This window comes from Euprymna scolopes, chromosome 15, assembly GCF_053919585.1.
Source record: "Euprymna scolopes isolate OS-2025 chromosome 15, ASM5391958v1, whole genome shotgun sequence".
NCBI classification, from domain to species: domain Eukaryota; kingdom Metazoa; phylum Mollusca; class Cephalopoda; order Sepiida; family Sepiolidae; genus Euprymna; species Euprymna scolopes.
The window spans coordinates 49,710,774-49,735,773 of record NC_136496.1 but is presented as its reverse complement, the minus strand read 5'-3'; the positions used below and the strand labels follow the sequence as shown (position 1 = coordinate 49,735,773).

The window sequence follows — 25,000 nt, the reverse complement described above, 5'->3', positions numbered from 1 at the left end:
ACCTCTCTCCCACAGAAGAGACGTTGCGAGCCTGTCCTTGTTTTATCGTTATTTCCATGGCAGATGCTCGTCTGAACTCCAATCTCTGGTCCCCCCTCGCCAATCTTTTATGAAAAACACCCGTCTAGCTGAATCCACTGTGAAAAATTTCCCCCACTCTATATCTGTGCCTAAATCAAAATGCGGATTCCATGAACAAAGCTTCTTTCTTAGAACTGCACGCCTGTGGAACTCTATTCCGTCTGCCTGCTTCCCTCCGGACTACAACTTGGATGTCTTCAAGTCCAATGTTAACAAATTCCTAATGAACCGCCCCCTTAGCAAATCTCCTCACTAACGTAATGTACTTGCAATAACCCTTATCCCTGAGTGGCTTCCGGGCCTTGATAAGTGGTGATCACTGTGTAAAAAAAAAAAAAAAAGTTGTTTTTTCAGGCATTTTGTTATTAGACTTGGAATCGGAAATTTAGAACGGAATCAGTAATTGTATCGGAATCAGGAAAAATTTTGGAATTGTCCTATCACTAATTTAAAGATTCAGTTTGCATTTTTTTAAAAATTGGGTAGATTAGTGTCTATTTGATTATAATCCGCTAAAAAAATCGGAAAAAAGATGGAAAAAAATATTGGGGGGGGGGGAAGTACCACTTGCACATTTGAAGCAAAAAAATCATATTTTACATTTTCGTTTTTTTTTTTAAACAAAAAACTGTTTAATTCACTGTTAAAAACTAATGCAATAGACAAAAGTGTACGCAAGCTTATTTTCTTGTCTTTTCAACCATATAAATATTTTTTAAATTTGATCAGAAATAACGCTGAACTGGTTGGGATTGCTTTAATTATATATTCTGATAATCAAATAGCTTTAATTAAGCTAAGTATGTTCTGATAACAAAATAACTCCAACTAAATATGTAAGAACATTTTTTTTATATTCATATTTTAATTTTTTAAATTTTTAATTCGTTCTGGAATAAAAGTTAACAGAAAACCATTTGTTTACAGCAATATTATAGTATTGCTGCTGCTTCAGATAGTTTTTAGATACTTTTTTAAAATAGAATGATTTTTTCCCCAGGTATCATGATTTTAAATTGCTCGGTACCACAAGAGAAAGCAAGTTACAATTTTCCTTTAAACGGATAAAAATGATAAAAAGATTCATTTATTTAACAGTGGGTGTCCGAAGAAATTTTTTTTCAAAATTTTCAATATTCGTCATGTTGAAGTCTTTTTTTTTTTTTTAACACAACAAAAAAATGAGTTGGTAAAAGAATTTCAGACACCTCAATCTATTAAAAGTGACATCTCTTGTAGTTAATTACCAAATTTCATGAAAAAAATCTGAATACAAATGTGGTCCGGCAATTTACAAAATCTTACCGAAACGCTGTTTTATGATGCTAACATTTTTATCATTTTATTTGCTTAAAACTCTTAAAATATATAATGTACATTATTATTTATTAATTCATTTGAAAGTATATTAATTTCTGAAAAAAACTAATATTTTGAGAACTTAAAGTGCTTTAGTTTTTAAAATATGTCGGTTTTTGCAGAACTCCCTTGAAATCTATGATTATCCAAAGCGTTTTATCGTCTGTGTGTATTGCTAGTTATATTGCACAAAAAGAACAATAAGATAGAGAAAATGTAGACTTTATTAAATAGTGGAGTAAGAATGACATGTATTTACAAATAGTAGCTGTTAGTCCATATTACTGGATTATGCACTTCCTTGCACATCTCCGGATGACCAGAAGTCATGTGATACGAGCTATGTTACAACAAATATAAAATTGTAACTTAAGCTTGTTCAGTTGGAGTCACCATTAAAGGATTTGACTAATGCTATACTAGCAATTACAAATAGCAATTAGAACTGAAACAAAGAAACAATATGGAAAACAATAACGTATGTAAAAAAAAAGTCCTTGCAAAGAGTTTGTTTTGAGATTGTGTCTATAAAAAATATGTACACCGTTTACAATGCAAACAGTAAAGCTTAAAACCTGTATATATGGAAATTAAGAGAAATGTCTTCCATACTGTGAACTGTTTGTGTGTTGTGCACATGTTTTGACAAGGAAGAGTGAGAATTTTCTTGCAAAATTGCAGTGTGCTCTAACATTACGAGAGGGGAGATAATTGAATTTGAAATGCCCCCAGATTAATGAATGTGTAAACCTGTAGAAAAAAGTAGATAATGCAAATTATCATTTTCATTTTGTTTTGTTTTTTTTAGGTATGTTTATATGTAAAAATTTAGAACTTGAAATAGTAAGAAACAGTAGAAAAAATAATGTAATAAATTTATTTGCATTTTCACATTTTTACTGAGATGCCCATAAAATCTCTGATTCTTACATCATGCACTTTTTACTTTTTTAGAAGAACCTAATAGACTTCTACAGGATCTGTGTGAACAATTAAAAGGAGGAACAGGTATGTCATTTATTATTACTAGCAGGGCTACCTGGCATTGCCTGGGGTCATAAAAAAAACTAAATAGAACATGTTTAATAATGTGTGTTACATCTTTATATTAAAACTTTGTTTCTTTTCTCTGTCTCTTTATCTTTCTCTCTTTCACGCTTCTCTACTTTCACATCCTTCTCTCCAACCCTCTATTTCTCCTTCACACAACTCATTTGTTTCTTTTATTTTAATGTATTTAAAACAGATAAATAATGTGATTCATTTACTCCAGTAAATCCCTTGTAAAAGCAATACTGTAATCACAATGATATTCCTGATTCCAGGTAATTCCATTCCCTTAACCCATTTTCACAATAATATAAATAGAAATTATGTTAATAATGAAAATAGTCCAAAGAGATTAAAATCTAATACTGTAATTTATATTTATTGCTCTTAGATAACTCCAAGTAGAACAAAAGATTCTATCCCCCACCCTCTCATTTACCAAATTATTATAATCCTGTTTAAAACAATACAAGGAAAATAGATCACGGGGAGAGCAAAATGTATTAACAAAAATGTACAAAAGTGTGAGTTGGTCCACAGGATATCAGGCCTTATCTTCCGGTATTTATTGTATATACCTCAGTTCATTAAATTGTAATGCAGAATTTAATAATGAGGGTTACTGACAGATGAACAAAAAATTGAATATTGAAACATGTATGGCAGCTGCAGAAAGTCCATTCAGTGATCAATCTGTGAAATGCTACAATCTAATAATTGCTGAAGCAATGGAAAAACATTAAATGATGGAAAATGTGAGCCAACGATTGAGTCTGGCTTAAATATTAGGTCAAGAAGAAAGTTCTTGTGGAATTTTGATAATAAATGATGTATTTTCAAATAAGTTTTTATTTTAATACCTTCACTTCATATATCATTTTAAAGAGCATTTTTCACTCATCTAATCGTTTAAATTACAATCGTTTTAAAACAATTATATCTTTTTAAGAATGTTGAATACAAGATGGAAAAAAAGCAAATTCATTTCAATTCAAGCTGCTGAATCAATGAAGTGTTTGGTCCACTGAACTAATACCGAATGCATAGCACAATGGTGGTTAAGAAATTTTGTGACAGCAACAAGAGTCTTAAAGATGATGAGTATCGTGATCGGCCATGAGATGTTGACAACAATCAATTTAGAGCCTTAGTTGAAGCTAATCCATGCATAATTGTTTGAGAACTTGCTTCTGAATTAGACGTAACGTATACAATGATTTCAAACCACCTGAGAGAGATTGGAAAGACAAAAAACTTGATAAATGAGTGTCTCACAGATTGAACGACAGCCATAAGAAATGCCGTTATGAAGTGTCATCTTCCCTTTTATGCAACAAGAACACCCATTTCTCGACCAGATTGTAACTTGCTATCAAAAGTGTGTTCTTTACAACAGCTGGCGACATTTGGATCAGGGGTTACTCCACAACACTTTCCAAAGCCAGAGTTGCACCAAAAGAAGGTCATGCTGACTGGTGGTCTGTGACGAGTTTCATCCATTACAGTTTTTTGAATGCAGGTGAAACCATTACGGCAGAGAAGTGCTGTCAACAAATGGCTGAAATGCATCAGAAACTTCGACAACAACAGCCAACATTAGTCAACATAAAATGCCTAATTCTCTTTCATGACAATGCCCAACTGCGCATTGTTAAACCAACCCTGCAGAAGTTGAATGAATTGGGCTACAAAACTCTGCATCATCTGCCATATTCTTCAGACCTCTCATCTACCGAATACCACTTTTTCAAGCAAATAAAAATTTCTATCTGTTTTTAAAAAATGAATTTTTTTCAGTTTGTTTTATTTTTTCTCTGCTTTCTTTGAAGGAAACATAAAACAAAATTCTGAAGTTTAAGGACTGTAAAGTCACATGGCTGTTGCAATGGACCATAAAGTCATCAAAAACTGTTCAATATCCTTCTTTTTTAGGGCGATTACATTTTTGTTTTTATTCACTTTTTTTAAGTAGGATTACCATATCTTTTGTTTTTGAAATTGTTACAGTGAAGTACACTTACCAAATCCTGCCCTCCATATAGTCAGATAGGGGTATTGACGTTGCCTATAATGGAATTAACATATAGTAATGAAAAAGTGCTTAATATCCTTAGTATAGCAGGTGTGTCCATACAGAACTTCATTTCTTCTATTTATTATTTGTAAACCAGGGCAACGCTGGGTATACCTGTTAGTTTAATAAAAAGTAAAGAAAAACATTTACCGAAAAGTAGGAATTTTTATGCTGATTTATTAAAATCAAATCTCTTAGAAATGAACCAAGAAAGAAGTCAAGTCGTTTGCAGAAAGGAGTTTGGTCTTTTATTAAATCACTTCATAAATATTTTCAAAGGCTTCAACTTGCAAAACTCAAAGAACACGAAAATGATCTATTAGTCAACAATATGAAGAACAGTCATTTGGTATTAAAGAAAGCCATTCTGATCTCAGGAAGGACTTTCACTATTGAAACCGTCTATGACACATTTGATATTGAGCCTCCTCAAATCACACCAGAATGATAACATTCTGGCAGAAAAAGAAACTCATTCATGGTTTACTCAAAGAGAAAGAAATACTGATACACTGTTTGGAATTATCAGCTTTTGCTCAGTGTTGTAGGAAACAGAAGATTTCTTTCTTTACATTATATGAATGGTGGGAGTTGGAGCTTATGTTGGCTTTCGACATAAACATAAACCCATGATCAGTGCGAGTTATCGACACATCTAGGAATGATAATTTTTTATGTTTCTTTTCAATCATAAACTGTATAGATGGATGGATAGAGTTCACATGGTTCAATAATGTTTATATTGTCAATTAGGATGCAAGTGCATTCTTTTAATGAAGTATCTGAAGCTGGCTTTTTGTGAACTAAACTCACCATCTGGTTGGAATGAATGGGAGCATTGTTAATTATTTTGATGAAATAAGCTGAATTCTTGACAATGGGGATTTGCCTCTGATTTGATGTAAGAGGTGATTATATTTATCAGGAATCAGCTCAATGGATGGTATGCTGAATCTCGACCAATGACAATGGGTCTTAATGTAATACCATCTTTATAAATTTTAGGAAGGACGTATAGATGTGATAGCTTGCTGTAATGCTGAACTAGCTGTCTGTATTTTGCAGATGGTATTAGGTCCTTGTTCTAATTTAGGATCTGTGACAGCTTCCTTTCTGCTTTCAAAGCCAGATTCTTCTTTAATTTACAGTAGCCACCAGATCCTATTAGATCTACTATTTTCTTAGAATATTCTGCTCTATCCATTTACATTGTAGCATTGCCTTTGTCTTCTGGTAGTGTTATATTATCATCACTGCATAGCGACTTGATAGCCAATAACTTCTTTCTTTAAGAGGTTAAACTTAGCAGTCTTCTGGAATACTTATCTGAATTTCCACCTCAGCTCATCTACTTGTGCATTCGATTCATTCAAGGCTGCCTCCTTTATTAGAGCTATCATATCTAAGTATGAAAATATTACAGCTTTTTGATTAAAAGAAGAACAGTATTCAAGAACGACTCCTATCTTGTGTAAGTCAAGGGCCGTATGGAAAGAATCATGACTAAAAACTGTGAGTATGAGATTTCATGTAAATATGGAAAACTATACAAAGGTGAGACATGTTGTCTACTAAAAGTACAGTTAGAAGAACATCAAAAAGCTGTAATATGTGAAGAGATTGAAAAGTCTGGTATGGCTAACTACATATGGAAGGAAAGAGCAAACCGTCAGCACTTATGGGGACTCAAAGGAACAGCATATGTTGGGTGATAATCAACTACTAAGCAAGCCTAGTATAGAATTTAACACCGTATAAAATCCGTTAATTATAAATAATAGATAATATATATGTGTGTGTAATATATATATATATATATATATATATATATATATATATATATATATATATATTTGTTTATTGTTATATAAACATGCTCACATCCCGCTGTTACAATCAAACAACAGATATCATCAGGCAGCGACTTGACTATTCAAATGTTCAATGAATAATGGATTTTTATTTTAGGTAGGAACTCTTTAAAAGTAGGAGTTAAAAAACCTTAAAACACAGACCTTTAATTATAAGATGTAAAGAGGGAGGGGCAATCTAAATAAAATTAAAAAATTATAATGGAGAGAGAATGATTAAGAGGAGAAAAAAGAAAATAGAGAAAGAAAATAAACAGAGAAAGAAAATAGAGAAAAAAAATATAATATGGAGAAGAAAAAGAAAAAAAAAGAAAAAAAGATATAAAGGGTTATTATAAAGAAAACCAGGGCTAGAAGAGAAAAGAAAGAATGATGAAATATAGTTAAAGAGAGAAAGAGAGAAAGTAAGAATTAATAGGAAGGGAAGCTTAAAATGTTGAGAGGATATAGAAAAAGAAAAAGATCTGTGTGTCAACCAATTTATGAACAATTATACATTTCAGTAATGAGACACGTTATTACAACACAAACAGAAAATACAATCTTAGCGTTAGAAGTGTACATGTCAAAAGTGACAGCGAATGTAACCAACCAACATATTTATCATCTCACATACGTCCACGAGTAATATCAACGCAGTTCAAACATACGTCTACAATTAATTAAGCCCTTTATACTAAATGATATAAGTTTAAAGTTTTCACGTTTTTATTAAATAAATATATAAAAAATAATGATAAAACAATATTAAAATTATTATTAATAATAATAATAATAATAGTAATAATAAAAATAATAGTAATATTAATAATAATAATAATAATAATAATAATAAAACAGAATAAAATTAATATTTATTATCTTTTTAATATAACATATTTAGCCATAAGAGGGGATTGAAGAAAGTAAATAGGACTAATAATTATAAAGAATAATCTACTAATATTTATGTATATAAAAAGAATACAATACATATATATATATATATATATATATATACATGCATATAAATAAAGGTGTAACTCTATACTATTAAGTTGAAAGTTTAAGCTAGTTAAGTATAAATATAAAGTCATATTAAATCACAAATTAACACATTCAAGACAGTATTACTAAAAACATAGATACAAATACACTTACATATAAATATATAAATATATTCAGGCAAAAGAAGTAATTAAATCAACAAAATACTCAAAAGTAACAACACACAGGTAGATAGTAACAAAATTAGAAATAATAAAATACATATGTATATACCCACAGAGAACCAACAGACATACATATATACACACATATATATATATAATTTTATGTATACACATACATACAAAAAATACACAAATATATGCACACAGCCATATACTAATATACAACAACGCACACACACATATATATACGCACACATAAATATGTATAATTCACATAAACCATATATATAAAAATACATACGGATCAGAATTATTTGACAATACAGATAGATGCATACACACATAAAAGCATACAAATGGATTGAATAAACATTATTAGGGGAGTACACAACAAAGGAGGGTATACAAAATAACATAGATGTATATAAACATAAGTACACACGGTCATAAAATAAACACATAGACACTTACATATCCACATAGACACACAGGTATATAAGATAGTGGAAGTTAAGAATGAAATCAGGCGAGGAGAAAGTATATTAATAGTATTTTAATAAATTATAGAAATCAGTGACAATTTTAAATATATTTAAATTTTATATCTAAACTAAATTACTTAAAAGATGGCTTTTATAATGTTTGCAATTAATTGAATTTCCGTGCTTCTTATTTAATAATTTATCTCTTTCTCTAAACGTAAGTATAAACAATTTCTCATAAAGACATAGGTAGCAAGGTGAGTTTAAAGGTGAACAGGTTTTAGCTTTCTTTAAAATTTTCCAATTTACTATTGGGGAGTAACCTTGCTCTACTAGTTCATTGTAATATTTAAACAAGGAAGTTCTATTTTTGTACTCATTATTTTCAAAAGAAGACTTGTGGCCGTAAATCTTTCTTTAAATTTGTTATTTGTCATTCCTATGTAATATTTTTTTTCGTTAGGATTTTCCTTAGTAGAAATAGTTGCTTGATACACTACAGAAGTAATTTGACAATTTCCTTTAAGAGGGCATTTTGATTTAATTCTACAGTTACACCCTTCGGTAGCAATGGGTGTGCTATTTTTGCTTAATATTTTGTTATTATGTTTTTTAATTATTTTTTCAAGGTTTTCATTACAGCTATAACTAAGTTTTATTGTATTTTTATTGAAAATTTTATGTAGTATGTTACTAATAGGGAAGTGCTTTTTAATTAAGTTTAAGAATTTCATTCCTAGGTTTGTTTTAAGTTTCAAATTAAAAGGGGGATTGTACCACAGGATTTTTCTCTTACGGTTTCTATTTGTATTTGGGTGTGTTGGTTCTATGAACTCAATTTGCGTGTTTTTGTATCCACTATCCTTAAGGGCCCTGTTATATAAATATTTATGTTTATTAAATGTTTCAAGATTGGAAGAGTTGTCACTGATTCTTTTACTAATGGATTTGGGGATATGCCTAATGATAGATTTTGGGTGATTTGATAGGGGGTGTACATAAATTGGGTTTGAGTTTTCCTTCCTATATGGTTGGTAGATGCCTTTCCTTAAATCAAAGTTCACATCCAAAAGATTTACAGTTTTAACATTATCAGATGTTATCAAATTTTACTTATCTACTGTTATCAAAAAGATTATCTTAAATGAATTCCGTAGAATTAAGTTAAAAGTGGATATTATATCAGTAATATCCACTTTTAACTTAATTCTACGGAATTCATTTAAGATAATCTTTTTGGTTCTTTCACATTTAGGGCCGTTGGATTCCTTAATGATCATCAGTCCATCATCACGATACAAGCCTATATCCATGACATTGATGTCTTTGGTTAAGTTGTATAGTATGAATAGACCTACTTTTCTCCTCTTAATCATTCTCTCTTCATTATAATTTTTTAATTTTATTTAGATTGCCCCTCCCTCTTTACATCTTATAATTAAAGTTCTGTGTTTTAAGGTTTTTTAACTCCTACTTTTAAAGAGTTCCTACCTAAAATAAAAATCCATTATTCATTGAACATTTGAATAGTCAAGTCGCTGCCTGATGATATCTGTTGTTTGATTGAAACAAGTGGCTGTTTGTAGCAGCGGGATGTGAGCATGTTTATATAACAATAAACAAGTATTATCAGCTCTTTTTATTGAGCACTATCTAACAACCTCGTTGAATTCACTAGTCCATTACTTTTGAATAAAAAACCCCAGAGTATATATATATATATATATATATATATATATATATATATTGCATGTTTAATTTTAATAGACTACCCGTGACTCGTTGGGTCAAGATGTTATATTAGCTATGGAATTCATGTATGAGCGTGACACTTGTGACGTAAAGAAAATAGTTTTTTTTTAAATAACAGAAACATTTCTATGAAAGTAAAATGAAAAATCATGGACGGATCACTCAAACATGAAAAAAAAATCCTCCCTATTCGTGTAAAGTTACCTATTTTTCTGAATAATCGCTCAAAAATCGAAAATTAAAAATGATTTTCCTACGAATCGAATGCCAACGAAAGTCATTTAGCAGCAAAAACGCAAATGAACCTACCAATGAGAAATATAAGAATGAAAAACCCATATTGGAATCCTTCAACCAAGTTATAGAAACTTAAAATCTAAAAAAAAAATTAATAAAACCTGAAGCAAAAAAATAAAACCTAAATAAATAAACTAAAATAAAACTAATATTGAAACAGATTAGTAAATGTGTCAACAAATTCACCATTCTTACACAACTATTTTGTATCTAGAAATGTAAACAAAAAATAAAAAAAGAAAGAAGGAAGGAAAAGGGACGGATAGAGAGTAGTAGTAGTAGTCTTGACTGTACTACAATTGTTCTCATATTTGTCAACGGGTTAAAGAAAATAGCGACAGTATAGTTGTAATAAAGAATAGTTGCAAAACATGCCCACTTCCCATGTTAAATAATAATTTCGAAATAATAACGTTAATATTTCAGTGCACAGGTCAAAATCTGCGAAAAAGTGATTTGTGTTCATTTCTTTACGTTGTTATGGGTTAATGTATGTTCAGTCCGTCCCGTTCAAAGTAACTGAGCAGTGGCTTGGTTCTCATGAGTTTTGGCAAATAACAAACAGGGTCCTGAACAGAAGCGTGTCCTCTATCCCAACTATCGTCAATTGACCTGAGGTAATTTTGTCAGCATTTGACAAAGCAGAACTTTGTACCAAATTCTACTCTCTGCGACCAGGGTGTCACCGCCGAGAGAAGAGACCGGTTATGTGATATATGATGTAACGTTTAGGTACCAGCTATTATGTAATAATTTAGAAGATTACAGATTTATTTATAAAAATTTGGTCTATTTATAAACTAAAATAAAATATGAAAAAAAATAAATGTTAATTTTTTTACCGATTTATTTACAAAAAGTTGGTCTATTTATGAACTAAAATAAAATAATATAAAAAAAATAAACGTTAATTTTTTTTACAAATTTGTTTATAAATTTAGTTTATTTATAAACTAAAATTAAATAATATAAAAAAAATAAACGTTAATTTTTTTACACATTTATTTATAAAAATTTGGTTTATTTATAAACTAAACTAAAATAATATGTAAAGAATAAACGTTAATTTTTTTACAAATTTGTTCATAATTATTTATAAATTAAAATAAAATAATATAAAAAATGACCATTAATTTTTTTACACATTTATTTATGAAAAGTTGGTCTATTTATGAACCAAAATAAAATAATATGCAAAAAAATGTTCATTTTTTACAGATTTATTTATAAAAAGTTGGTCTGTTTATAAACTAAAATGAAATAATATGAAAGAAAAATAAATTTAGATTTTTTTACAAAAAGTTGGTCTATTTATAAACTAAATTACAATAATATGCAAAAATTTTTAATTTTTTTACAAATTTATTTATAAAAAGTTGGTCTATTTACAAAATGAAATAATATGCAAAGAAGTTTAATTTTTTTACAGGTTTATTTATAAAATGTTGGTCTATTTAGAAGCTAAAATAAAATAATATGAAAAAACATATATGTGGAGTTTTTACAGATTTATTTATAAAAATGTTGGTCTATTTATGAACTAAAATAAAATAATATGAAAAAATAAAATAAATGTTAATTTTGTTACAAATTTATTTATAAAAAGTTGGTCTATTTATATGCAAAAATATGGGATTTTCCTTTACAGATTTGTGTATGAAAAGTTGATTTATATATAAACTAAAATACAAACATATTCACAAAAAAAAATACACGTTAATTTTCTTTTTCAAATTTGTTTATAAAATGTTGGTCTATTTATAAAGTAAAATAAAATAATAGGGGAAAAAAATGCAAAAAATAAATGGTAAATTTTTTACAGATTTATTTATAAAAAGTTGGTCTAAAATACAATAATATCAAAAAAAATATACAGTAATTTTTTACAAATTTACTTATAGAAAAAACTAAAATAATAAGCAATTTATATTTATTTATAACTCATTTTTTTATATTTAATTATAATTCATTTATTTATTTATGAACTAAAATAAAAAATAAGCAAAAAATAATAGCCGTTAATTTTTTTACAGATCTATTCCTAAAATTGTGTCTATTTATGAAATAAAATGAAATAATATGGCAAATATGGTAATTCTTCTGCAGATTTATTTATAAAAGATTAGTCTATTTATAAACAAAAATAACATAATATGCAAAACAAAAGAAATGGAAATTTTTTTACATATTTATAAAAACTTGGTATATTTATAATTGTTGATAAAAGTGAAGAAATATGTAAAATTTGCTGGTGCAAGTGAGTATATATGTCAAATATGTTGATGTAAGTGAACAGATATGCACCATGTATTTATGCAAGTGAACAGATGTGTAAGATTTGTTGATGCAAGTGAGTAGATAAGTAAAATTTGTTGATGTGAGTAGATAAGTAAAATTTGTTGATGTGAGTAAATAAGTAAAATTTGTTGATGTGAGTAAATAAGTAAAATTTGTTGATGTGAGTAGATAAGTACAATTTATTGATGTGAGTAGATAAGTAAAATTTGTTGATGTGAGTAAATAAGTAAAATTTGTTGATGTGAGTAGATAAGTAAAATTTGTTGATGTGAGTAAATAAGTAAAATTTGTTGATGTGAGTAAATAAGTAAAATTTATTGATGTGAGTAGATAAGTAAAATTTGTTGATGTGAGTAGATAAGTAAAATTTGTTGATGTGAGTAGATAAGTAAAATTTGTTGATGTGAGTAAATAAGTAAAATTTGTTGATGTGAGTAAATAAGTAAAATTTGTTGATGTGAGTAGATAAGTAAAATTTGTTGATGTGAGTAAATAAGTAAAATTTGTTGATGTGAGTAAATAAGTAAAATTTGTTGATGTGAGTAGATAAGTAAAATTTGTTGATGTGAGTAAATAAGTAAAATTTGTTGATGTGAGTAAATAAGTAAAATTTGATGATGTGAGTAAATAAGTAAAATGTGTTGATGTGAGTAAATAAGTAAAATGTGTTGATGTGAGTAAATAAGTAAAATTTGTTGATGTGAGTGAATAAGTAAAATTTGTTGATGTGAGTAAATAAGTAAAATTTGTTGATGTGAGTAAATAAGTAAAATTTGTTGATGTGAGTAAATAAGTAAAATTTGTTGATGTGAGTAAATAAGTAAAATTTGTTGATGTGAGTAAATAAGTAAAATTTGATACTGTGAGTAGATAAGTACAATTTGTTGATGTGAGTAAATAAGTAAAATTTGTTGATGTGAGTAAATAAGTAAAATTTGTTGATGTGAGTAAATAAGTAAAATTTGATACTGTGAGTAGATAAGTACAATTTGTTGATGTAAGTAAATAAGTAAAATTTGTTGATGTGAGTAAATAAGTAAAATTTGTTGATGTGAGTAAATAAGTAAAATTTGTTGATGTGAGTAAATAAGTAAAATTTGTTTATGTGAGTAAATAAGTAAAATGTGTTGATGTGAGTAAATAAGTACAATTTGTTGATGTGAGTAAATAAGTAAAATTTGTTGATGTGAGTAAATAAGTAAAATTTGTTGATGTGAGTAAATAAGTAAAATTTGTTGATGTGAGTAAATAAGTAAAATTTGTTGATGTGAGTAAATAAGTAAAATTTGATACTGTGAGTAGATAAGTACAATTTGTTGATGTGAGTAAATAAGTAAAATTTGTTGATGTGAGTAAATAAGTAAAATTTGTTGATGTGAGTAAATAAGTAAAATTTGTTGATGTGAGTAAATAAGTAAAATTTGTTGATGTGAGTAAATAAGTAAAATTTGTTGATGTGAGTAGATAAGTAAAATTTGTTGATGTGAGTAAATAAGTAAAATTTGTTGATGTGAGTAAATAAGTAAAATTTGATGATGTGAGTAAATAAGTAAAATTTGATGATGTGAGTAAATAAGTAAAATGTGTTGATGTAAGTAAATAAGTAAAATGTGTTGATGTGAGTAAATAAGTTAAATGTGTTGATGTGAGTAAATAAGTAAAATTTGTTGATGTGAGTAAATAAGTAAAATTTGTTGATGTGAGTAAATAAGTAAAATTTGTTGATGTGAGTACATAAGTAATATTTGTTGATGTGAGTAAATAAGTAATATTTGTTGATGTGAGTAAATAAGTAATATTTGTTGATGTGAGTAAATAAGTAAAATTTGTTGATGTGAGTAAATAAGTAAAATTTGTTGATGTGAGTAAATAAGTAAAATTTGTTGATGTGAGTAAATAAGTAAAATTTGTTGATGTGAGTAAATAAGTAAAATTTGTTGATGTGAATAAATAAGTAAAATTTGATACTGTGAGTAGATAAGTACAATTTGTTGATGTGAGTAAATAAGTAAAATTTGTTGATGTGAGTAAATAAGTAAAATTTGTTGATGTGAGTAAATAAGTAAAATTTGTTGATGTGAGTAAATAAGTAAAATTTGTTGATGTAAGTAAATAAGTAAAATTTGTTGATGTGAGTAAATAAGTAAAATTTGTTGATGTGAGTAAATAAGTAAAATTTGATACTGTGAGTAGATAAGTACAATTTGTTGATGTGAGTAAATAAGTAAAATTTGTTGATGTGAGTAAATAAGTAAAATTTGTTGATGTGAGTAAATAAGTAAAATTTGTTGATGTGAATAAATAAGTAAAATTTGATACTGTGAGTAGATAAGTACAATTTGTTGATGTGAGTAAATAAGTAAAATTTGTTGATGTGAGTAAATAAGTAAAATTTGTTGATGTGAGTAAATAAGTAAAATTTGTTGATGTGAGTAAATAAGTAAAATTTGTTGATGTAAGTAAATAAGTAAAATTTGTTGATGTGAGTAAATAAGTAAAATTTGTTGATGTGAGTAAATAAGTAAAATTTGATACTGTGAGTAGATAAGTACAATTTGTTGATGTGAGTAAATAAGTAAAATTTGATACTGTGAGTAGATAAGTACAATTTGTTGATGTGAGTAAATAAGTAAAATTTGATACTGTGTGTAGATAAGTACAATTTGTTGATGTAAGTAAATAAGTAAAATTTGTTGATGTGAGTAAATAAGTAAAATTTGTTGATGTGAGTAAATAAGTAAAATTTGTTGATGTGAGTAAATAAGTAAAATGTGTTGATGTGAGTAAATAAGTAAAATTTGTTGATGTGGGTAAATAAGTAAAATTTGTTGATGTGAGTAAATAAGTAAAATGTGTTGATGTGAGTAAATAAGTAAAATTTGTTGATGTGAGTAAATAAGTAAAATTTGTTGATGTGAGTAAATAAGTAAAATTTGTTGATGTGAGTAAATAAGTAAAATTTGTTGATGTGAGTAAATAAGTAAAATTTGTTGATGTGAGTAAATAAGTAAAATTTGATGATGTGAGTAAATAAGTAAAATTTGTTGATGTGAGTAGATAAGTAAAATTTGTTGATGTGAGTAAATAAGTAAAATTTGTTGATGTGAGTAAATAAGTAAAATTTGTTGATGTGAGTAGATAAGTAAAATTTGTTGATGTGAGTAGATAAGTAAAATTTGTTGATGTGAGTAAATAAGTAAAATTTATTGATGTGAGTAAATAAGTAAAATTTATTGACGTGAGTAAATAAGTAAAATTTGTTGATGTGAGTAAATAAGTAAAATTTGTTGATGTGAGTAGATAAGTAAAATTTGTTGATGTGAGTAAATAAGTAAAATTTGTTGATGTGAGTAAATAAGTAAAATTTGATACTGTGAGTAGATAAGTACAATTTGTTGATGTGAGTAAATAAGTAAAATTTGATACTGTGAGTAGATAAGTACAATTTGTTGATGTGAGTAAATAAGTAAAATTTTTTGATGTGAGTAAATAAGTAAAATTTGTTGATGTGAGTAAATAAGTAAAATTTGTTGATGTGAGTAAATAAGTAAAATTTGTTGATGTGAGTAGATAAGTAAAATTTGTTGATGTGAGTAGATAAGTAAAATTTGTTGATGTGAGTAAATAAGTAAAATTTGTTGATGTGAGTAAATAAGTAAAATTTATTGATGTGAGTAAATAAGTAAAATTTATTGACGTGAGTAAATAAGTAAAATTTGTTGATGTGAGTAGATAAGTAAAATTTGTTGATGTAAGTAAATAAGTAAAATTTGTTGATATGAGTAAATAAGTAAAATTTGATACTGTGAGTAGATAAGTACAATTTGTTGATGTAAGTAAATAAGTAAAATTTGATACTGTGAGTAGATAAGTACAATTTGTTGATGTGAGTAAATAAGTAAAATTTTTTGATGTGAGTAAATAAGTAAAATTTGTTGATGTGAGTAAATAAGTAAAATTTGATACTGTGAGTAGATAAGTACAATTTGTTGATGTGAGTAAATAAGTAAAATTTGTTGATGTGAGTAAATAAGTAAAATTTGTTGATGTGAGTAAATAAGTAAAATTTGTTGATGTGAGTAAATAAGTAAAATTTGTTGATGTAAGTAAATAAGTAAAATTTGTTGATGTGAGTAAATAAGTAAAATTTGTTGATGTGAGTAAATAAGTAAAATTTGATACTGTGAGTAGATAAGTACAATTTGTTGATGTGAGTAAATAAGTAAAATTTGTTGATGTGAGTAAATAAGTAAAATTTGATACTGTGAGTAGATAAGTACAATTTGTTGATGTGAGTAAATAAGTAAAATTTGATACTGTGAGTAGATAAGTAAAATTTGTTGATGTAAGTAAATAAGTAAAATTTGTTGATGTGAGTAAATAAGTAAAATTTGTTGATGTGAGTAAATAAGTAAAATTTGTTGATGTGAGTAAATAAGTAAAATTTGTTGATGTGAGTAAATAAGTAAAATTTGATACTGTGAGTAAATAAGTAAAATGTGTTGATGTGAGTAAATAAGTAAAATTTGTTGATGTGAGTAAATAAGTAAAATTTGTTGATGTGAGTAAATAAGTAAAATTTGTTGATGTGAGTAAATAAGTAAAATTTGTTGATGTGAGTAAATAAGTAAAATTTGTTGATGTGAGTAAATAAGTAAAATTTGTTGATGTGAGTAAATAAGTAAAATTTGATACTGTGAGTAGATAAGTACAATTTGTTGATGTGAGTAAATAAGTAAAATTTGATACTGTGAGTAGATAAGTAAAATTTGTTGATGTAAGTAAATAAGTAAAATTTGTTGATGTGAGTAAATAAGTAAAATTTGTTGATGTGAGTAAATAAGTAAAATTTGTTGATGTGAGTAAATAAGTAAAATTTGTTGATGTGAGTAAATAAGTAAAATTTGATACTGTGAGTAAATAAGTAAAATGTGTTGATGTGAGTAAATAAGTAAAATTTGTTGATGTGAGTAAATAAGTAAAATTTGTTGATGTGAGTAAATAAGTAAAATTTGTTGATGTGAGTAAATAAGTAAAATTTGTTGATGTGAGTAAATAAGTAAAATTTGTTGATGTGAGTAAATAAGTAAAATTTGTTGATGTGAGTAAATAAGTAAAATTTGTTGATGTGAGTAAATAAGTAAAATTTGTTGATGTGAGTAAATAAGTAAAATTTGTTGATGTGAGTAAATAAGTAAAATTTGTTGATGTGAGTAAATAAGTAAAATTTGATACTGTGAGTAGATAAGTACAATTTGTTGATGTGAGTAAATAAGTAAAATTTGTTGATGTGAGTAAATAAGTAAAATTTGTTTATGTGAGTAAATAAGTAAAATTTGTTGATGTGAGTAAATAAGTAAAATTTGTTGATGTGAGTAAATAAGTAAAATTTGTTGATGTGAGTAAATAAGTAAAATTTGATACTGTGAGTAGATAAGTACAATTTGTTGATGTGAGTAAATAAGTAAAATGTGTTGATGTGAGTAAATAAGTAAAATGTGTTGATGTGAGTAAATAAGTAAAATTTGTTGATGTGAGTAAATAAGTAAAATTTGTTGATGTGAGTAAATAAGTAAAATTTGTTGATGTGAGTAAATAAGTAAAATTTGTTGATGTGAGTAGATAAGTAAAATTTGTTGATGTGAGTAAATAAGTAAAATTTGATGATGTGAGTAAATAAGTAAAATGTGTTGATGTGAGTAAATAAGTAAAATTTGTTGATGTGAGTAAATAAGTAAAATGTGATGATGTGAGTAAATAAGTAAAATTTGTTGATGTGAGTAAATAAGTAAAATTTGTTGATGTGAGTAAATAAGTAAAATTTGTTGATGTGAGTAAATAAGTAAAATTTGATGATGTGAGTAAATAAGTAAAATGTGTTGATGTGAGTAAATAAGTAAAATTTGTTGATGTGAGTAAATAAGTAAAATTTGTTGATGTGAGTAAATAAGTAAAATTTGTTGATGTGAGTAAATAAGTAAAATTTGTTGATGTGAGTAAATAAGTAAAATTTGTTGATGTGAGTAAATAAGTAAAATTTGTTGATGTGAGTAAATAAGTAAAATTTGTTGATGTGAGTAAATAAGTAAAATTTGTTGATGTGAGTAAATAAGTAAAATTTGATACTGTGAGTAGATAAGTACAATTTGTTGATGTGAGTAAATAAGTAAAATTTGATACTGTGAGTAGATAAGTAAAATTTGTTGATGTGAGTAAATAAGTAAAATTTATTGATGTGAGTAAATAAGTAAAATTTGTTGATGTGAGTAAATAAGTAAAATTTGATACTGTGAGTAGATAAGTACAATTTGTTGATGTGAGTAAATAAGTAAAATTTGATACTGTGAGTAGATAAGTAAAATTTGTTGATGTGAGTAAATAAGTAAAATTTGTTGATGTGAGTAGATAAGTAAAATTTGTTGATGTAAGTGAGTAGATAAGTAAAATTTGTTGATGTAAGTGAGTATATAAGTAAAATTTGAGACTGTGAGTAGATAAGTAAAATTTGTTGATGTGAGTAAATAAGTAAAATTTGTTGATGTGAGTAGATAAGTAAAATTTGTTGATGTGAGTAAATAAGTAAAATTTGTTGATGTGAGTAAATAAGTAAAATTTGTTGATGTGAGTAAATAAGTAAAATTTGTTGATGTGAGTAAATAAGTAAAATTTGTTGATGTGAATTAATAAGTAAAATTTGATACTGTGAGTAGATAAGTACAATTTGTTGATGTGAGTAAATAAGTAAAATTTGTTGATGTGAGTAAATAAGTAAAATTTGATACTGTGAGTAGATAAGTACAATTTGTTGATGTGAGTAAATAAGTAAAATTTGTTGATGTGAGTAAATAAGTAAAATTTGTTGATGTGAGTAAATAAGTAAAATTTGATACTGTGAGTAGATAAGTACAATTTGTTGATGTGAGTAAATAAGTAAAATTTGATACTGTGAGTAGATAAGTACAATTTGTTGATGTGAGTAAATAAGTAAAATTTGTTGATGTGAGTAAATAAGTAAAATTTGTTGATGTGAGTAAATAAGTAAAATTTGTTGATGTGAGTAAATAAGTAAAATTTGATACTGTGAGTAGATAAGTACAATTTGTTGATGTGAGTAAATAAGTAAAATTTGATACTGTGAGTAGATAAGTACAATTTGTTGATGTGAGTAAATAAGTAAAATTTGATACTGTGAGTAGATAAGTAAAATTTGTTGATGTAAGTAAATAAGTAAAATTTGTTGATGTGAGTAAATAAGTAAAATTTGTTGATGTGAGTAAATAAGTAAAATTTGTTGATGTGAGTAAATAAGTAAAATTTGTTGATGTGAGTAAATAAGTAAAATTTGATACTGTGAGTAAATAAGTAAAATGTGTTGATGTGAGTAAATAAGTAAAATTTGTTGATGTGAGTAAATAAGTAAAATTTGTTGATGTGAGTAAATAAGTAAAATTTGTTGATGTGAGTAAATAAGTAAAATTTGTTGATGTGAGTAAATAAGTAAAATTTGTTGATGTGAGTAAATAAGTAAAATTTGTTGATGTGAGTAAATAAGTAAAATTTGTTGATGTGAGTAAATAAGTAAAATTTGTTGATGTGAGTAAACAAGTAAAATTTGTTGATGTGAGTAAATAAGTAAAATTTGTTGATGTGAGTAAATAAGTAAAATTTGTTGATGTGAGTAAATAAGTAAAATTTGATACTGTGAGTAGATAAGTACAATTTGTTGATGTGAGTAAATAAGTAAAATTTGTTGATGTGAGTAAATAAGTAAAATTTGTTTATGTGAGTAAATAAGTAAAATTTGTTGATGTGAGTAAATAAGTAAAATTTGTTGATGTGAGTAAATAAGTAAAATTTGTTGATGTGAGTAAATAAGTAAAATTTGATACTGTGAGTAGATAAGTACAATTTGTTGATGTGAGTAAATAAGTAAAATGTGTTGATGTGAGTAAATAAGTAAAATGTGTTGATGTGAGTAAATAAGTAAAATTTTTTGATGTGAGTAAATAAGTAAAATTTGTTGATGTGAGTAAATAAGTAAAATTTGTTGATGTGAGTAAATAAGTAAAATTTGTTGATGTGAGTAGATAAGTAAAATTTGTTGATGTGAGTAAATAAGTAAAATTTGATGATGTGAGTAAATAAGTAAAATGTGTTGATGTGAGTAAATAAGTAAAATTTGTTGATGTGAGTAAATAAGTAAAATGTGATGATGTGAGTAAATAAGTAAAATGTGTTGATGTGAGTAAATAAGTAAAATTTGTTGATGTGAGTAAATAAGTAAATTGGTTGATGTGAGTAAATAAGTAAAATTTGTTGATGTGAGTAAATAAGTAAAATTTGTTGATGTGAGTAAATAAGTAAAATTTGTTGATGTGAGTAAATAAGTAAAATTTGTTGATGTGAGTAAATAAGTAAAATTTGTTGATGTGAGTAAATAAGTAAAATTTGTTGATGTGAGTAAATAAGTAAAATTTGATACTGTGAGTAGATAAGTACAATTTGTTGATGTGAGTAAATAAGTAAAATTTGATACTGTGAGTAGATAAGTAAAATTTGTTGATGTGAGTAAATAAGTAAAATTTGTTGATGTGAGTAAATAAGTAAAAGTTGTTGATGTGAGTAAATAAGTAAAATTTGATACTGTGAGTAGATAAGTACAATTTGTTGATGTGAGTAAATAAGTAAAATTTGATACTGTGAGTAGATAAGTAAAATTTGTTGATGTGAGTAAATAAGTAAAATTTGTTGATGTGAGTAGATAAGTAAAATTTGTTGATGTAAGTGAGTAGATAAGTAAAATTTGTTGATGTAAGTGAGTATATAAGTAAATTTGAGACTGTGAGTAGATAAGTAAAATTTGTTGATGTGAGTAAATAAGTAAAATTTGTTGATGTGAGTAGATAAGTAAAATTTGTTGATGTGAGTAAATAAGTAAAATTTGTTGATGTGAGTAAATAAGTAAAATTTGTTGATGTGAGTAAATAAGTAAAATTTATAGATGTGAGTAAATAAGTAAAATTTATTGACGTGAGTCGATAAGTAAAATTTGATGATGTGAGTAGATAAGTAAAATTTGATGATGTGAGTAGATAAGTAAAATGTGTTGATGTGAGTAAATAAGTAAAATTTGTTGATGTGAGTAAATAAGTAAAATTTGTTGATGTGAGTAAATAAGTAAAATTTGTTGATGTGAGTAAATAAGTAAAATTTGTTGATGTGAGTAAATAAGTAAAATTTGTTGATGTGAGTAAATAAGTAAAATTTGTTGATGTGAGTAAATAAGTAAATTTGTTGATGTGAGTAAATAAGTAAAATTTGTTGATGTGAGTAAATAAGTAAAATTTATTGATGGGAGTAAATAAGTAAATTTGTTGATGTGAGTAAATAAGTAAAATTTGTTGATGTGAGTAATAAGTAAAATGTGTTGATGTGAGTAAATAAGTAAAATGTGTTGATGTGAGTAAATAAGTAAAATGTGTTGATGTGAGTAAATAAGTAAAATGTGTTGATGTGAGTAAATAAGTAAAATTTGTTGATGTGAGTTAATAAGTAAAATTTGTTGATGTGAGTAAATAAGTAAAATTTGTTGATGTGAGTAAATAAGTAAATTTGTTGATGTGAGTAATAAGTAAAATTTGTTGATGTGAGTAAATAAGTAAAATTTGTTGATGTGAGTAAATAAGTAAAATTTGTTGATGTGAGTAAATAAGTAAAATTTGTTGATGTGAGTAAATAAGTAAAATTTGTTGATGTGAGTAAATAAGTAAAATTTGTTGATGTGAGTAAATAAGTAAAATTTGTTGATGTGAGTAAATAAGTAAATTTGTTGATGTGAGTAAATAAGTAAAATTTGTTGATGTGAGTAAATAAGTAAAATTTGTTGATGTGAGTAAATAAGTAAAATTTGATACTGTGAGTAGATAAGTACAATTTGTTGATGTGAGTAAATAAGTAAAATTTGATACTGTGAGTAGATAAGTACAATTTGTTGATGTGAGTACATAAGTAAAATTTGATACTGTGAGTAGATAAGTAAAATTGTTGATGTGAGTAAATAAGTAAAATTTGTTGATGTGAGTAAATAAGTAAAATTTGTTGATGTGAGTAAATAAGTAAAATTTGTTGATGTGAGTAAATAAGTAAAATTGGTTGATGTGAGTAGATAAGTAAAATTTGTTGATGTGAGTAAATAAGTAAAATTTGTTGATGTGAGTAAATACGTAAAATTTGATGATGTGAGTAAATAAGTAAAATGTGTTGATGTGAGAAAATAAGTAAAATTTGTTGATGTGAGTAAATAAGTGAAATTTGTTGATGTGAGTAAATAAGTAAAATTTGTTGATGTGAGTAAATAAGTAAAATTAGTTGATGTGAGTAAATAAGTAAAATTTGTTGATGTGAGTAAATAAGTAAAATTTGTTGATGTGAGTAAATAAGTAAAATTTGTTGATGTGAGTAAACAAGTAAAATTTGTTGATGTGAGTAAACAAGTAAAATTTGTTGATGTGAGTAAATAAGTAAAATTTGTTGATGTGAGTAGATAAGTACAATTTGTTGATGTGAGTAAATAAGTAAAATTTGTTGATGTGAGTAGATAAGTAAAATTTGTTGATGTGAGTAAACAAGTAAAATTTGTTGATGTGAGTAAACAAGTAAAATTTGTTGATGTGAGTAGATAAGTACAATTTGTTGATGTGAGTAAATAAGTAAAATGTGTTGATGTGAGTAAATAAGTAAAATGTGTTGATGTGAGTAGATAAGTAAAACTTGTGATGTGAGTAAATAAGTAAAATTTGTTGATGTGAGTAAATAAGTAAAATTTGTTGATGTAAGTAAATAAGTAAAATTTGTTGATGTGAGTAAATAAGTAAAATTTGTTGATGTGAGTAAATAAGTAAAATTTGATACTGTGAGTAGATAAGTACAATTTGTTGATGTGAGTAAATAAGTAAAATTTGTTGATGTGAGTAAATAAGTAAAATTTGTTGATGTGAGTAAATAAGTAAAATTTGTTGATGTGAATAAATAAGTAAAATTTGATACTGTGAGTAGATAAGTACAATTTGTTGATGTGAGTAAATAAGTAAAATTTGTTGATGTGAGTAAATAAGTAAAATTTGTTGATGTGAGTAAATAAGTAAAATTTGTTGATGTGAGTAAATAAGTAAAATTTGTTGATGTAAGTAAATAAGTAAAATTTGTTGATGTGAGTAAATAAGTAAAATTTGTTGATGTGAGTAAATAAGTAAAATTTGATACTGTGAGTAGATAAGTACAATTTGTTGATGTGAGTAAATAAGTAAAATTTGATACTGTGAGTAGATAAGTACAATTTGTTGATGTGAGTAAATAAGTAAAATTTGATACTGTGTGTAGATAAGTACAATTTGTTGATGTAAGTAAATAAGTAAAATTTGTTGATGTGAGTAAATAAGTAAAATTTGTTGATGTGAGTAAATAAGTAAAATTTGTTGATGTGAGTAAATAAGTAAAATGTGTTGATGTGAGTAAATAAGTAAAATTTGTTGATGTGAGTAAATAAGTAAAATTTGTTGATGTGGGTAAATAAGTAAAATTTGTTGATGTGAGTAAATAAGTAAAATTTGTTGATGTGAGTAAATAAGTAAAATTTGTTGATGTGAGTAAATAAGTAAAATTTGTTGATGTGAGTAAATAAGTAAAATTTGTTGATGTGAGTAAATAAGTAAAATTTGTTGATGTGAGTAAATAAGTAAAATTTGATGATGTGAGTAAATAAGTAAAATTTGTTGATGTGAGTAGATAAGTAAAATTTGTTGATGTGAGTAAATAAGTAAAATTTGTTGATGTGAGTAAATAAGTAAAATTTGTTGATGTGAGTAGATAAGTAAAATTTGTTGATGTGAGTAAATAAGTAAAATTTGTTGATGTGAGTAAATAAGTAAAATTTGTTGATGTGAGTAAATAAGTAAAATTTATTGATGTGAGTAAATAAGTAAAATTTATTGACGTGAGTAAATAAGTAAAATTTGTTGATGTGAGTAAATAAGTAAAATTTGTTGATGTGAGTAGATAAGTAAAATTTGTTGATGTGAGTAAATAAGTAAAATTTGTTGATGTGAGTAAATAAGTAAAATTTGATACTGTGAGTAGATAAGTACAATTTGTTGATGTGAGTAAATAAGTAAAATTTGATACTGTGAGTAGATAAGTACAATTTGTTGATGTGAGTAAATAAGTAAAATTTTTTGATGTGAGTAAATAAGTAAAATTTGTTGATGTGAGTAAATAAGTAAAATTTGTTGATGTGAGTAAATAAGTAAAATTTGTTGATGTGAGTAGATAAGTAAAATTTGTTGATGTGAGTAGATAAGTAAATTTGTTGATGTGAGTAAATAAGTAAAATTTGTTGATGTGAGTAAATAAGTAAAATTTATTGATGTGAGTAAATAAGTAAAATTTATTGACGTGAGTAAATAAGTAAAATTTGTTGATGTGAGTAGATAAGTAAAATTTGTTGATGTGAGTAAATAAGTAAAATTTGTTGATGTGAGTAAATAAGTAAAATTTGATACTGTGAGTAGATAAGTACAATTTGTTGAT

General features: G+C 26.1%; 1 protein-coding gene across 7 annotated transcripts in view; it reads left to right on the top strand.

The window, feature by feature from the left end:
* The window catches only part of LOC145293822 (uncharacterized), a 564,435-nt gene that overhangs the window by 215,571 nt on the left and 323,864 nt on the right, over positions 1-25,000 (top strand). For 6 of the 7 annotated variants that reach the window (XR_013869774.1, XM_080140462.1, XM_080140456.1 and 3 more), the window contains exon 2: positions 2,395-2,448. The exons of the other annotated variant lie outside the window; for it this stretch is intronic. Coding sequence is in view for 5 of the 6 variants with exons in the window: in XM_080140462.1 (XP_079996588.1) it covers positions 2,395-2,448 (54 nt within the window). In the remaining variant the exon portion in view is untranslated. The remainder of the gene's footprint in view (positions 1-2,394; positions 2,449-25,000) is intronic. 7 annotated transcript variants of the gene reach the window in all.